Source organism: Talpa occidentalis, unplaced genomic scaffold, assembly GCF_014898055.3.
Source record: "Talpa occidentalis isolate TD23 unplaced genomic scaffold, MPIMG_talOcc4v2.1, whole genome shotgun sequence".
Classification (NCBI taxonomy): Eukaryota; Metazoa; Chordata; class Mammalia; order Eulipotyphla; family Talpidae; genus Talpa; species Talpa occidentalis.
This window is the reverse complement of record NW_026555331.1, coordinates 53861627-53874049: the sequence shown is the minus strand read 5'-3', so window position 1 is coordinate 53874049 and position 12423 is coordinate 53861627. Positions and strand designations below refer to the sequence as shown.

At 32.3% G+C, this 12423-nt stretch overlaps 1 protein-coding gene across 1 annotated transcript in view; it reads left to right on the top strand.

The window, feature by feature from the left end:
* The window catches only part of CUNH8orf34 (chromosome unknown C8orf34 homolog), a 334852-nt gene extending 322839 nt beyond the window's left edge, over window positions 1-12013 (top strand). Inside the window, 2 exon segments of the mRNA XM_037505640.1 lie at window positions 8560-8619; window positions 11252-12013. Of these exon segments, the coding sequence (XP_037361537.1) occupies window positions 8560-8619; window positions 11252-11259 (68 nt within the window). The 3' untranslated portion in view covers window positions 11260-12013.
* The last annotated feature ends 410 nt before the right edge of the window (window positions 12014-12423 follow it).

The following is a 12423-nucleotide window of genomic DNA, read 5'->3' as shown; positions in this document are numbered from 1 at the left end:
ATCATTAAGTATAATGGGAAAATGTCAAGTTGCTCAAAAATATATAAGGTTACAAGTTTCAGACTACCTGCTTTGTTAAAACTTCCTTGTCATGTGCAATAGTAGTCAGAAAAGTTCATAGCAAGTTTAAGAAGAAGCTATGTTTAAACAAGACAACCCAACGGTTCTTTTGCAATGCAGAATTCTTTGGATTATTATATGGCATTAAAGTCTTTAAAATTAAAAATAGGAGATACATGGTCCAATTTTTTGTTTTTTTTTAAAAATCAAAAATATAAACAAGCAGCCCATATTTTTAATCTTTTCACCAACCACATTTTGTTTACCTTGGAATATTCTTACATTTGCTCTAGGTGTGGTCTAAAACTGCAAAATAAAATAATAAAAACAAAATGAAGGAAAATCTAGTTCATTCTTTAACCTTGATGTATTTAGTTTATAAGGCAGCCTTATATCAGATGGATTATGTTATTTCCAAATGAGAAAGTTGTATTGACTAGCTGCAAATAAAGCCTACTTTTTTTATTCTCCATGAATTTTCATCTGTATATTTAGAGTTATTATATAACTTCAGCATGTATACCATTTAAACTGTTCCCATGATTTCCCTTGACTTGTTCTGCAACATTGATATGCTTTACCTTTACAAATTAAACAAACCAGGAAATTTTTTCCCAAAATAGAAAGTAAGTTAAGATTCTCAAAAAATTTTCATATTTCCCATGGTTCAGTTTACCTCCTTAGAACAATCATATTTATGGACTTTGAAAGTCAGCATAATGTAATGAGAAGTGGCAATGTGTTGTTCCCTATGGCATGGAAAATGAAAAAATGATAGAATGTCATCTCTTTTCTTTAGTAAACTATTGAGAAGTACGTAAGCATCTGTATCATGAGGCATTCTATTTCTAAATAGAAGGTTAAGGAAGCCAAAGGAGGAAAATATCACAGTGAGTAGTCAGTAGGAACCATAGGGTTAGAGAGACCTTCAGAGGAATGTAGTGTTTGTACTGAGAGTTGGTTAGGATTTTGAGGGGCAAGGGTGGACAGGAAGGTCATACAAACCAGAAAAATAGCATGGTTAAGGACACAAATTGAGGGTGCACTGATTATGTTTGTTGGCCCAGGGAGAAGAGCAATTAATATTCTTTGGTTAAGACACTGGACACTTATAATGGATTAAAGAAAAATAAATCTGGAAAGTTGTCATAGAAAGAACAGAGAGGGTTGAAATTGTAAGGATAATAAGAATGTGATGAGATAAAGTGGACAGTGGAGAGCTCTTCACATGGGGAGGAACTCTGATAGGGAGTTCCCTAACACAGGAGAACATTCATAGGAAGAACATTAATATCCCTAGCTTTGGTTAATAATAATTCAAATGATAAGGAGATCCAGGCATTTTACCTTTTATATATTTTTTAAATTAATGAGAAGGAAACTAGTTTTTGACCTGTACACTAATGCCATTTAAAACAGAGACCATTATCTCCCTAAAACAATCCATTTGTACAAAACACTGATAAAAGATTTTTTTAAAAACTATTTCCTTTATAGGCAAAGAAGGTAAAGTAAACATAGACAAACAGTGCAACCTAATGTATAGGAGGGGAGAAATGAATCACTGTGAAAGTGCTTTTTAAAATCATTATTATTGAGTTGAATTATAAATTTATTAATTGAATACCAGTAATTACATCTAGCTCCAGGTCATATTTTTCATCCTATAATATGTAATCCATTTTATTTTTTTGTTTTTTTTTAAAGATTTATTTATTTATTTATTTATTTATACAAGCACTGGGTACAGTCAGAAGTGCGGGAGGGTGAGAGAATTCACCAGAGCTAGAGCAGAGAGCAGAGCAGTCAGAGTGATGAAATACACTGCTGAGGGGAGCAGAGGGCGGCAGGAGAGATCTGCACGCCATGTGGGACCCTCGAGTGGCAGCCGGGGATCAAACTGACGCTGCAGAGGCTGTGGGCAGCTTCACAACTCAGCGCTCAACCACCTGCACCACCAGGGGAGGCCCAACATGTAATCAATCCATTTTAGAGTAAGCTTTTACCTGTAGATTCAAAGCACACATAGTTTATATGTCTGGATATTAACCCCTTATCAGAAATATCATTTGCAAATATTATTTCCAAATCTAAATTTGCCTTTTCATTTTGTGTATTATTTCCTTTCTGTGCAGGAACTTTTTAAACAAGTCCCACTTGTTTATTTTTGCTTTAGTTGCTGGAGCTTTTGATGTCATTTGCAAAAAACCATTGTCAAGACTAGTGTCAAGGAGCTACCTCTGTATATTTCCTTCTAGATGTTTTAGTTTCACGTATTATGTTCAAGAAAAGAAAATTGTTATCAATGCATTAATCCATTTTGGTAACCAGGAGCCTTTTTCACAAGTATATTCTAAAGTGTTGAAGTGTTGATAGAAAAATCCCACAAGGATTCACATTCATAAATAAATGTGAATTAGTTTTGTTTTATAGCATTTTCATTTAGTTCATTTTTAACTTCTAGTTCTTTTCAACAATTCTAAAATTGCCTTTCATTTTCTTATTAAGCATAATTATTTCAAAATCCCTGTTTGATAAATCTTTCATATGATTCCTTGTGGGTCTGCTTCTATTCTCTGTTTTCTCTTGGTATTTGATCACATGGTCTTGTCACCATGTATATCTGCTTATTTTTCATTAACTTAAAATTGTAGGTGAAAAATTGAAAAAATAATTTGAGTTCTCAGATGATTTTATCTTTCTATAGGGAGGATTTTGCATTGCATATGAAAGAAATAGCAGGGTACAAGCACTGGGTACAGTCAGAAGTGCGGGAGGGTGAGAGAATTCACCAGAGCCAGAGCAGAGAGCAGAGCAATCCTAGATTGTTTGAATTCAACAGAAAGTGGAGATTTAAGTTGGATTTTACTCCTTGAGAGGGCCAGTATATTTCCTTTTTATCCTTACACTGACAGTGTGGCCCAATAGAGTAGCAACCCCAAACCTAGAAGATTCACTTGAGTCACCTTTCTCAGTAAAACTAGAGTTCCAGATTTTGTCCTGTGTCCACGACTTTTGCTATCCTTCTTTAGGTTGTCAGCAACTCAGTAATTTCTTCTGGAATTGCTAGGTACCTTTAGAGGAAACGAGTACCCAAATTCCAAGCTCATTTCTGTTTATTTTCTTATTCTTCTGGATATTGACCGTATACTACTTTTTATTTTGATCGCTCTTTGATACCTTAACAGCTATTCTGGATAGTAGGATGTTCTATTTAAATAACTTTCCCAACCATTACTGGATGGGAAATTTCTCATTTTGATGTATTTCAATAAATTTGAGCAGAATCAGATATTTAGATTATTGCATTTTGTTTTCATAAAATAAGGAAAAATTACCTTCTTGTTGCTTTAGTTTGATCAAGTAAAATTTCAAACATACAGTGTGTTCTTAGTAAATAGTTAATTCAACTTTTTACTTTTAGATTAAGTATATATCATACAAAATGGTTTCCCTTTGTGCAAAAAAAAATTGATGACAATTTTTGGGTTATCTTTTAACACACAAGAACTTCAGCCTCCCACTTATTCAATTTCTACTTACTTTTACTGAAGTTATTATTAATAACATTGTGTTTTTATTCCTCAGTGGAATTAGTTCACACATACTTCCTAGATTCTCACCACAATTTACAAATGGACACACGTTTTTATTGTCAGTTTACACAGTCATTTATATTTCAGCTGAAGGCTAAATTTCTTTGTCTAGAGGTGACGTTAGAGTGGAAAAAATAAGGATCAGGAGACTCATCTAAGGTCCCACTTCTCTGTGGACCTGAGATTACTAAATTGCCAAAAAAAATTTACACTCAGGTGCATCTGTCTCTGCTTAATTATCTATTTTTTAACTATCAAAGATACATTAATTCCATAGAAATAAAGATTAATGTTCTCCTCCAAGTTTCCTTACCAAATAGCATCTGCCATTTATTTATTAAGTAGGAATAATTTAACCTTTATTTTTTAAGCTACATTTATTTTTCTGCATTTCTTATTCTATAGCTTTTGCAATCATCTTGCTACCTTCAATATATCTTAGAACTGAGGAAGAGAGAAGATTATTATAGTCCTCATTTAAAGCAAAAAGAGCAACTGCTCTCTTGGCTGAGCTCATGGGTACTATGATAGAAAAATATGAATGAATAAACTATTCCCTCCCATAGATGCTGGAGGTAGAGATAAATTCTACCATTATCTGAGCTAAACTAAAAGCTCACTGACATAACCTCATAGGATATAATAAAAAATTTATTATTCAGATCTGGAAAGAAATTAATAGACTAATGATTGACATTGTGCCTGAAAAACCTACTTGTGTAGGCATAATGATGAAGGAGATAACATGAAGATAGGCATTCTAAGGACAAAGTTTCTAATATATTGCAAAATAAATCTTTTCTACTGATTGATAGAGTTAATATAAATTCTAATCGATAAACAATTTAGTAATAAATTGGGAAAATTGTCACATAGCTTAACATAAACTTAAACCACAAAATATATTTAAAACTATATTTAGAATTATAGCATTCCATTTCTCCCTGAAGACTATTATGAGCAATAGATATTTTAAGGCTTATATGGAAACAGTTGCATCTCTAGAAGAGAAGGAGATAGAAGACGATTGACATTTATTAAATATTTGTTGTTATATACCACATGGTATCCTCATGATAATGTAATATGCAGGTGATATTATCTGGTTTTATAAACTCAGATTTGTTATATAGCCTTTACTAAGGACACACAATTAATATAAGTGTAGTTTACACTCTAACTTGATCCAAAGTCATAAGCTTTCTTCTGAAATACCATTTCTTCACTAGAAACTAGAGAAGGGATGAGAAAGTGTATATATATAACATCAATGGAGGAATTATTTCACTGAGGAGTGCAAGAATTTGTATCATAAAGAAAAGCTGTAAGGCAAGAAAATAAGGAGAAGTGACATATAACGAAAATGAGCAGCAATACGTTTGTGTAGGAAATCTGCTCTTAATAGAAACTTCAACATTATTTAGTTATATTTATACTGTGCTACAAATTATTATCTATAGACAAAGTCATCCAGATAATTAATGGAGGCATATATGATAAACATAAAAATTAAAATTTTGACAGAATAAAATAAATAACATTTAGTAATTGCATTAAGCCTGTTTTTAATCCCATAGTAAGCTATTAAAAATAGAACAACTGTTCAAAGCATGCTGCCAAATTTCTTCAAAATGACTTGTTTTGAAATGTTGACTAAATATTCCAAAACTGTATGTCAACGTTAGTATAATTAAACACTTCTCAGACCAAAAACATAGCTTTCCTTGTATTCTTAAACATAATTTATACATGACTTTTCCTTTCATATGAGGACACAAAGAATTATCCATTTGTTAACTTTAAGTAATTTTCAGAAAGTTTCTGCTACTTATATAAGACTATATAACTTATAATTGCATCCACATGTGGAATTCTAAAATTTTGCTAATAAGAGAAAATCTAGTCTTAATATTTCTATTTTGCATTATAAGTATTTAACGTATTTGATATATATTTATGCATTCACTATTTACTTGATCAATATTTAATGAATGAATAAGTGAATGTAGCTCAAATCTGGTGACCTTTAAATCACTCAAGAAGTAGACACACCTGGATTTTTCCATCTTCTAATTATTCAGGGAAACCTAATATTCAGAAAAATAACAAAGGTATGTAGTAAATGGTTTATTGGTACACATGGCAAAACATATATTCAATGACATTTCATAAATTCAATGTGTTGTTCCTCTTTATTGATGAGAGTTCAGACAGATTTGCAATGAACATGGTGCATTAATACAGCAATTATTCCAATCCTTAGACATTTGCAATCCAGTGCCTCAAGTAATTCATGTTACAAGTTTTCACTGAATGAACCTGTCTCTACGTTTTTTTCAATAAGAGTATCCCTTTCTGTAAAAAAACCTGTCTTTATTTCCAGAGTTGATAACTACTCTTGCTTGCTTATTCTTTTTCCCACCAACTATAGAAGATAATAGGCTCCCCTCAGTATAAGTAGTCCTATTTCAAAATAGAGGGCAGCAGCATAAGGGTCACTCAAGACTGTGACTTACAAGAACATTATGCCAAAATTCAGATTAGAAACTGGGGGTTAATTAATTCTTTTATTTCTGCTATCCTTGGTTACACTGCCTTTCCCCACTGCCACAAACAAATGAAATCTTAAGTATTTGTATTCTTAACCACTGCTGATGTATTTCCCAGATCTTTCCACAGTGGCCTCTGGAACAGGAATTTGATTTGCAAATCATCTGTCCCTCAATGCTGCTGAAAGAACACTCTCCATGACATTTTTGCATTATTTGAAATGTGTTTTTCCTAGAAGGCATTGCTTCCCTGTGAGGCTTCACTGGGGAATCAGCTCCTTCTTTTAATTTCAATATGTCAAATGTCATGAGGTAGCATTATTATTTTACCTGAAATTCTTTAGGATCACACCATTTATTAAACTGTCCTGTTCCTTTTCTTATTACTATACTCTTACCAGTCACTTCTCTTTGTTCATTTAAGGAATTTACATTTGGTTTGTTTTCTTCCTCTCTACCATAATTATTATCATCAGGAAATTTTAACTCCTATTTGAGTGATTTAATAGCCAATGCCCTACCATTATATTTCTTGGTCCTTTCAAATCTAGTGATGTACTAAGACAGTGGATTATTTTCTCTTGTCAAATGTCAAATAGCAACAAAATCTAAAATCATGGATTACTTTCATCTACTTCCTTTCTCATACCCCCTGCCTCTAAAATTTGCTATTTCCTACTAAATCTATACTTTAATCTTATTTTGCTACCCAGACTCTTTACTTCTCTTTTTACTCCATGTATGTCGGACCACAGCTGGCTTTATCTTTCAGTCTAAATTTCATGCTACTACATAAAACAATGATACTCAAAATGGGGCCTCCAAATCAGCAGCATTAGTATCAGCATCAGGATCTCTTGGGCCTCACCCCATATATACTAAGTTAGAAACTCTAATAGTGGAGCCTAGTAATTGTTGTCATAAGAACGCTATAGGTGATTCTGATATACTTAAGATTTGAAAACCACTAATATAGATAGATCATTGATTCAACCACTCTCTTGCAAACACCTGTAATATCTTTGGGTGGTAAAACAATAAAATATGAGTGGATCATTATTTTCCCTAAACACTCCAGCTTTCTTCATCATCCACCTTCTACGTAGAATTAAGACTTTCAATACAATTGTTTTTCATAGTTCCTATCTAAGTATGAATACTATATGAAACTGCTAAATCTTCACTACTTAATGATACTTCCAAAGATATTTCCCTTATAATCATCCTCTGTGGAGGATTATGAAAGATGCTAACTTGTTCAAGACCACACATATGAAGTGATGGAGCCAGAACTTGAACTCAGGTATGAGTACAGAGCTCATTCTTTTTCTGTTTTGCTGCTGAATTATGTGAAGTAACAATTGCACTAATATGCTGCTTTTATTCTAGTTTAAGCAGCACTTATCATTGTTTGCTCTATAGAATTTTAAAAAAGATGATCTATATGAAAGTCTATTATTATACAACTTTAATAAATATCAGGTTAAATAATTTTCTTTATTGTAGGAATTCTAAGAGACTAACTTGCTGGTATATTTTGATCCTCCAAAATCACATATAATATATTGCCCAAAATTCTTTGAGCAAGGATTCATTTGTGTGTGAAACATCTAAATTAACACTGTGTAGAACTAGTATTCCAAGAGCTATTTTGGAACATTTAGACTTAGTTTATTTCATTTATCTTCAAAAAGATTATCTCACTTGATTTATTTTAACCTGCTTTTACTCTCTGTTTTATCTCTCTACCCTTTTAAAGCAGAATACTCATGTCCCATCCACAATACCTTGTTTGTGCTCATCTTCTTCCTCGGGGATGCCTTTAGGAATTATATTTAGCATGTAATATGATGTGCTACATGTGATAAATAAAGCATATATTTATGTACATGCACCAAATCAAGTAAATTTCATAATAATTGTGATGATAAAGTGAAATTACAAATGGTATAACATCACAATACAGTAATGTCCAGTCCTGAATAAGCTGTGTTATTGTAGAAGTCAGTAGAACATTACTTTCCTGCCTATTCCATGCTGGACATAAGAATCATGACTGTGATCTAAACAGAATTGCTCTGCAGTCTAAATGTATGCCCATGACACTATTTGGAGGATCAATTTTGCCTAAATTTATTTAAAAATCAGCAAAATTTTAAGTTAAAAATGACTGCACTATGGAATGAGAATGTATATACTATTAAACAGTTAACATCTATAATTGTAACTCCCTAGATGCTATGAAGGCAGTTTTGATATTAATTTCAATAAATCTTCACTAGAACTTGGAAATTGTGTTTAATAGATTTTTTCCCCTGGTCCAGCATATTATCTCTTTTTCTTTCATTGTGCAGGTTCTGCTGATCTTCTTCTTTGTGTTCCATGCTCTTCTTGTCCTACACTGGTCTACTCTGGTATGTTTGCTCAGGACACTGCTATTAATATCAGATAATTATGGGTACTATCTACAACTGATCAAAGTTTATATTTTTTAAATAGATAGTCCTCATGTCATCTGATGAGAATTTTTTTTTCCTCTGAATACTCTGCATAATGATTTCTTTTCATTTTGTGATGTCCTATGGATCTCAGTCTCCTTAAGTTCATATTGAGGAGCTGGGATAGAGATCTGAAACCCCTTCTTCTTGGCAAGAAAATCACTTTCAGATAGATGGGAGATAACATATCTCCCACAATGTACAGACCATAATATCATTAAATGTTTCCTAGAGCTGTGGTATCTTATATCAATTTCATTGCTATGGACATGATGCTACTGTATGATTTGGATATAAAAAGATGAATAATTCACTGATCTTCTCTCAAGTATGTCATAGAAAGAACCTAAGCACTCAAATAAGAAGGCATTTTAAGACCATCTACTCCTCTTTCACTCTAATTATCACCTCTTTTTTGCAGTACCTCTACTTTATTGGTCATCAGCCTTTATATAAACACTTAGAGTAATGGAAATATACTGCCTCCCTTGGTTGCGCATTTAACTTAGTTGCTCATTGATCCAACAATTATATATTAAGAAATCCCCCAAAGCTAAACCTTCTGCAATGCACCACTATGTAGTTATCAGGACATGATGTTCATTGCACATGTTTTATCATAAAACATGGAGAATGTCTTATAAATCATTGAAAATGTGTAATGTATAGAAAAAATTGAATCTATTTTGAAATGAAACAAGATCTCTTATAACTGGATATATGCCTATATTTACACTGACTGACTGGATTCATCTATCTGCATCTTATATATGCTGAAGTAGAAAATTTTTATAGTATTATTTCATAAAAATGAATCACAAGACATTATGTAAAATATAATTCAACTTTTGTTATATATAATCCATATACACTTACCCAATGATGTATTTATAGCTGAAGAATAATGGCTGGGTGGTTAGAAACAAAAATGCTATCAGTAGTTGTCTCTGTGTTGTGTGATGATAGTTATTTGCTTATATAAAACATTTCTATAAATAGCATGTATTGCTTAAGATGTAAAAAAAAAGTGAAACTTACTTGAAAAGAAATTACACTTTTATTTTGCTCCAAAATCTGAATCTTTGTAGCTACCTTATATCTAGTTCTGATCTTTGGTGTTGTAGACAAAAAAATGTGTCTCTCTTCCACATAACTAGAACTTACGAAGAGAAAGATCACGTAACTCTCTTCTTCAATATTTCAGATCTTCTTTGTTTTATATATATGCATACTGCCCTTCAATCTAAGTGAATAGATTTTTCAAGTCTTTTATACTTAATAATGGTTTATAATAAGTAGGAACTATTCCATAGAATAGAACATAGCTATTGTAGGTGACTTGCATTTACTAAATGATGTAGTCACACACAGAACAATTGCTTACATAAAAATTCGGTTGCTTCTGATACATAATGCTCATCAATATTAGGCTGAGATTTGTGCATGCAGCAGGATTCTATCTTGACTAGTAGTCAGAGTGCCCAGAGAAAGTGATAGAAGGGTAAAACCTAAAGGGTAATAGGAGTTAGTTATATAAAGGAATTTTATCTGTGGTGGGGTGGGATAAATAGATCTTTCTAGATAAAGGAAAAGTATACAAAAAACAAATAGATTCCCTTCTTTTCTTTCTCCCTTCTCCCCTTTCTTCCATTAAACACTGAGCAGGCAGCGTGCAGTTATTTTTTCAGGTCCTCTGAGTAATTTGAAAATTGATATTCATTTTAAAATGTGTTTAGGGGCCTCCCTAGTGGTGCAGAGGGTTAAGTCTCGGCACTTTGAAGCTATTGGCAGCCACTGCAGCAGGAGTTTGATACCAGTCCAGGGAGCTAACCCACATGGCACAGCAGACCTCCTGCTGCTCTGCTCAGCAGTGTATTTCAGTACATCTGCCTATTCTGCTCCCCACTCTGTCTCTGGTGAATCCTCTCACTCCCCCACCACACACCTGGCCTACACTCCAGCTCTTGTATGCATAAATAAATAAAATAAATCTTAAAAAAATAAAATATGTGTATGGCCTACCTGGTAAATCAGAAATATCAAAGTAAGGTATTCTAGAAACATGGATATTTCACTGTATCATCCTAATATTCTTTTAGAAAAAAATAAAGGCATCCCTTCCTATTAAGCAATATGGACACATAGCTACAATGCTGAAGTAGGACCTATATGGTCTTATTCACATTATGCCACCCTACTTTTCTAAATTCAAGCTTTTATTATTTTTCCAGGATAAAAAATTGTGTTACATAGCTTGTCAGTATTTCTCACTGGCTGTATTTGGAAAGAAGAAAGTCTGTTTTAAACACTCTAAAATATTTTTTACCTACTTCCAATTTTATATACAAAAACCATTTTATGCAGATACCTAAACTGACATACTGGTAATAAAAGGTGGTTAATACAGGTAGTACGCTAAGGTCAATGTTGTTGTAAAAATTCATACAGAATAAAATAAATCATTAAAATCCCAGTCTTTCTTTGTAATATACTGCACTATTGACATACTATTAAGTATATCTTCTTTTGTTTTGTTTCTACCCTACAGGTCTGTGAAGCAGGCAGAAGAAGTTGCAAGTGGTCCTTAAAATCCTATTATTCAAATCCTTATGTATAATTCAAATTTTATTTATTATGTATAATGATTTAGAGAATGGTTATTTTTATATTAACAATAATAAACAAATACTGTGTAACATGGAGGTGTAAAAGTGTGTAATTAAAGAAAAGTAACCCTGGCAAAGGATTCTGGGGAGGTGAGGATACCTGTTGTTTTTTGATATGGCCCATGTCCTGGACTGATTACTTTATACCTAGCCATCAAGATTACTATTTGATACATTAAATATTGCCTGATTCAAATAACTTTGCTTAAAATTTTTGTGTATTTTAACTTACCTAGGATTTTCTACTTCTATTTTTATAACTTTTTTCATTTTTAGATTAATAAACATTATATGTATGTATATGTGCCAAGGTGTGCTGGTTAGATCTCTCTGGAATTAGTTGTTCTGTAGCACCACCTGTGATAGGTGCTTTGTGAAGCAGCAAGAGGCATATTCTCCACCATTGTTCCTTCTTACAATAATCTTCCCAGTTCTATCAAGACAAATAATATGCTAATTAAATAAAGCAAATCAGTAAGGGATGAAATGCATGCCTCAAAGCATATAGAAAGAAAATTGACCATTTATCCAGCTATTAAATCCAATTAAGATTATCCATTTTAAATTTAATATATGCTTGCTTTGGGAATGTGTTATGCATTGATGCTAAGTGAATGGATGTCAGTAAACCTAGAGTATCTCTACTGTCTGTTTTATCTTATTTGCCTTAATCTAAGTTTGCTTTCTAGACCCTTAAGGCATAAGGTTAAAATACAAAACTGCAATTAAAAAATATATAACTGCCTGTATATTTGTCAAGGAAACAAATGTTAAAGGTTAGAATATGGATAAAGAATAAACAAATTGTGATTGTATGAATGCAGCTATATTCCTAAATCAAATAACTTAAAATAAATTGTCTTACATTAACATTTTATTGTGCATAGAAACTCAAGAGGCTAATTTTCATAAATGTTTTTGTTTTTTACAGGTAGAAACAAATGAAAGGCTTAGAAAATAGTGTATTTTTTGATTGGAAAAGAGAAGATAATAGAGTAAGTTTATGGGGCCAGAATTCTCCTTTCTTTAAAAATGAGGAATATTCCTTCAAAAC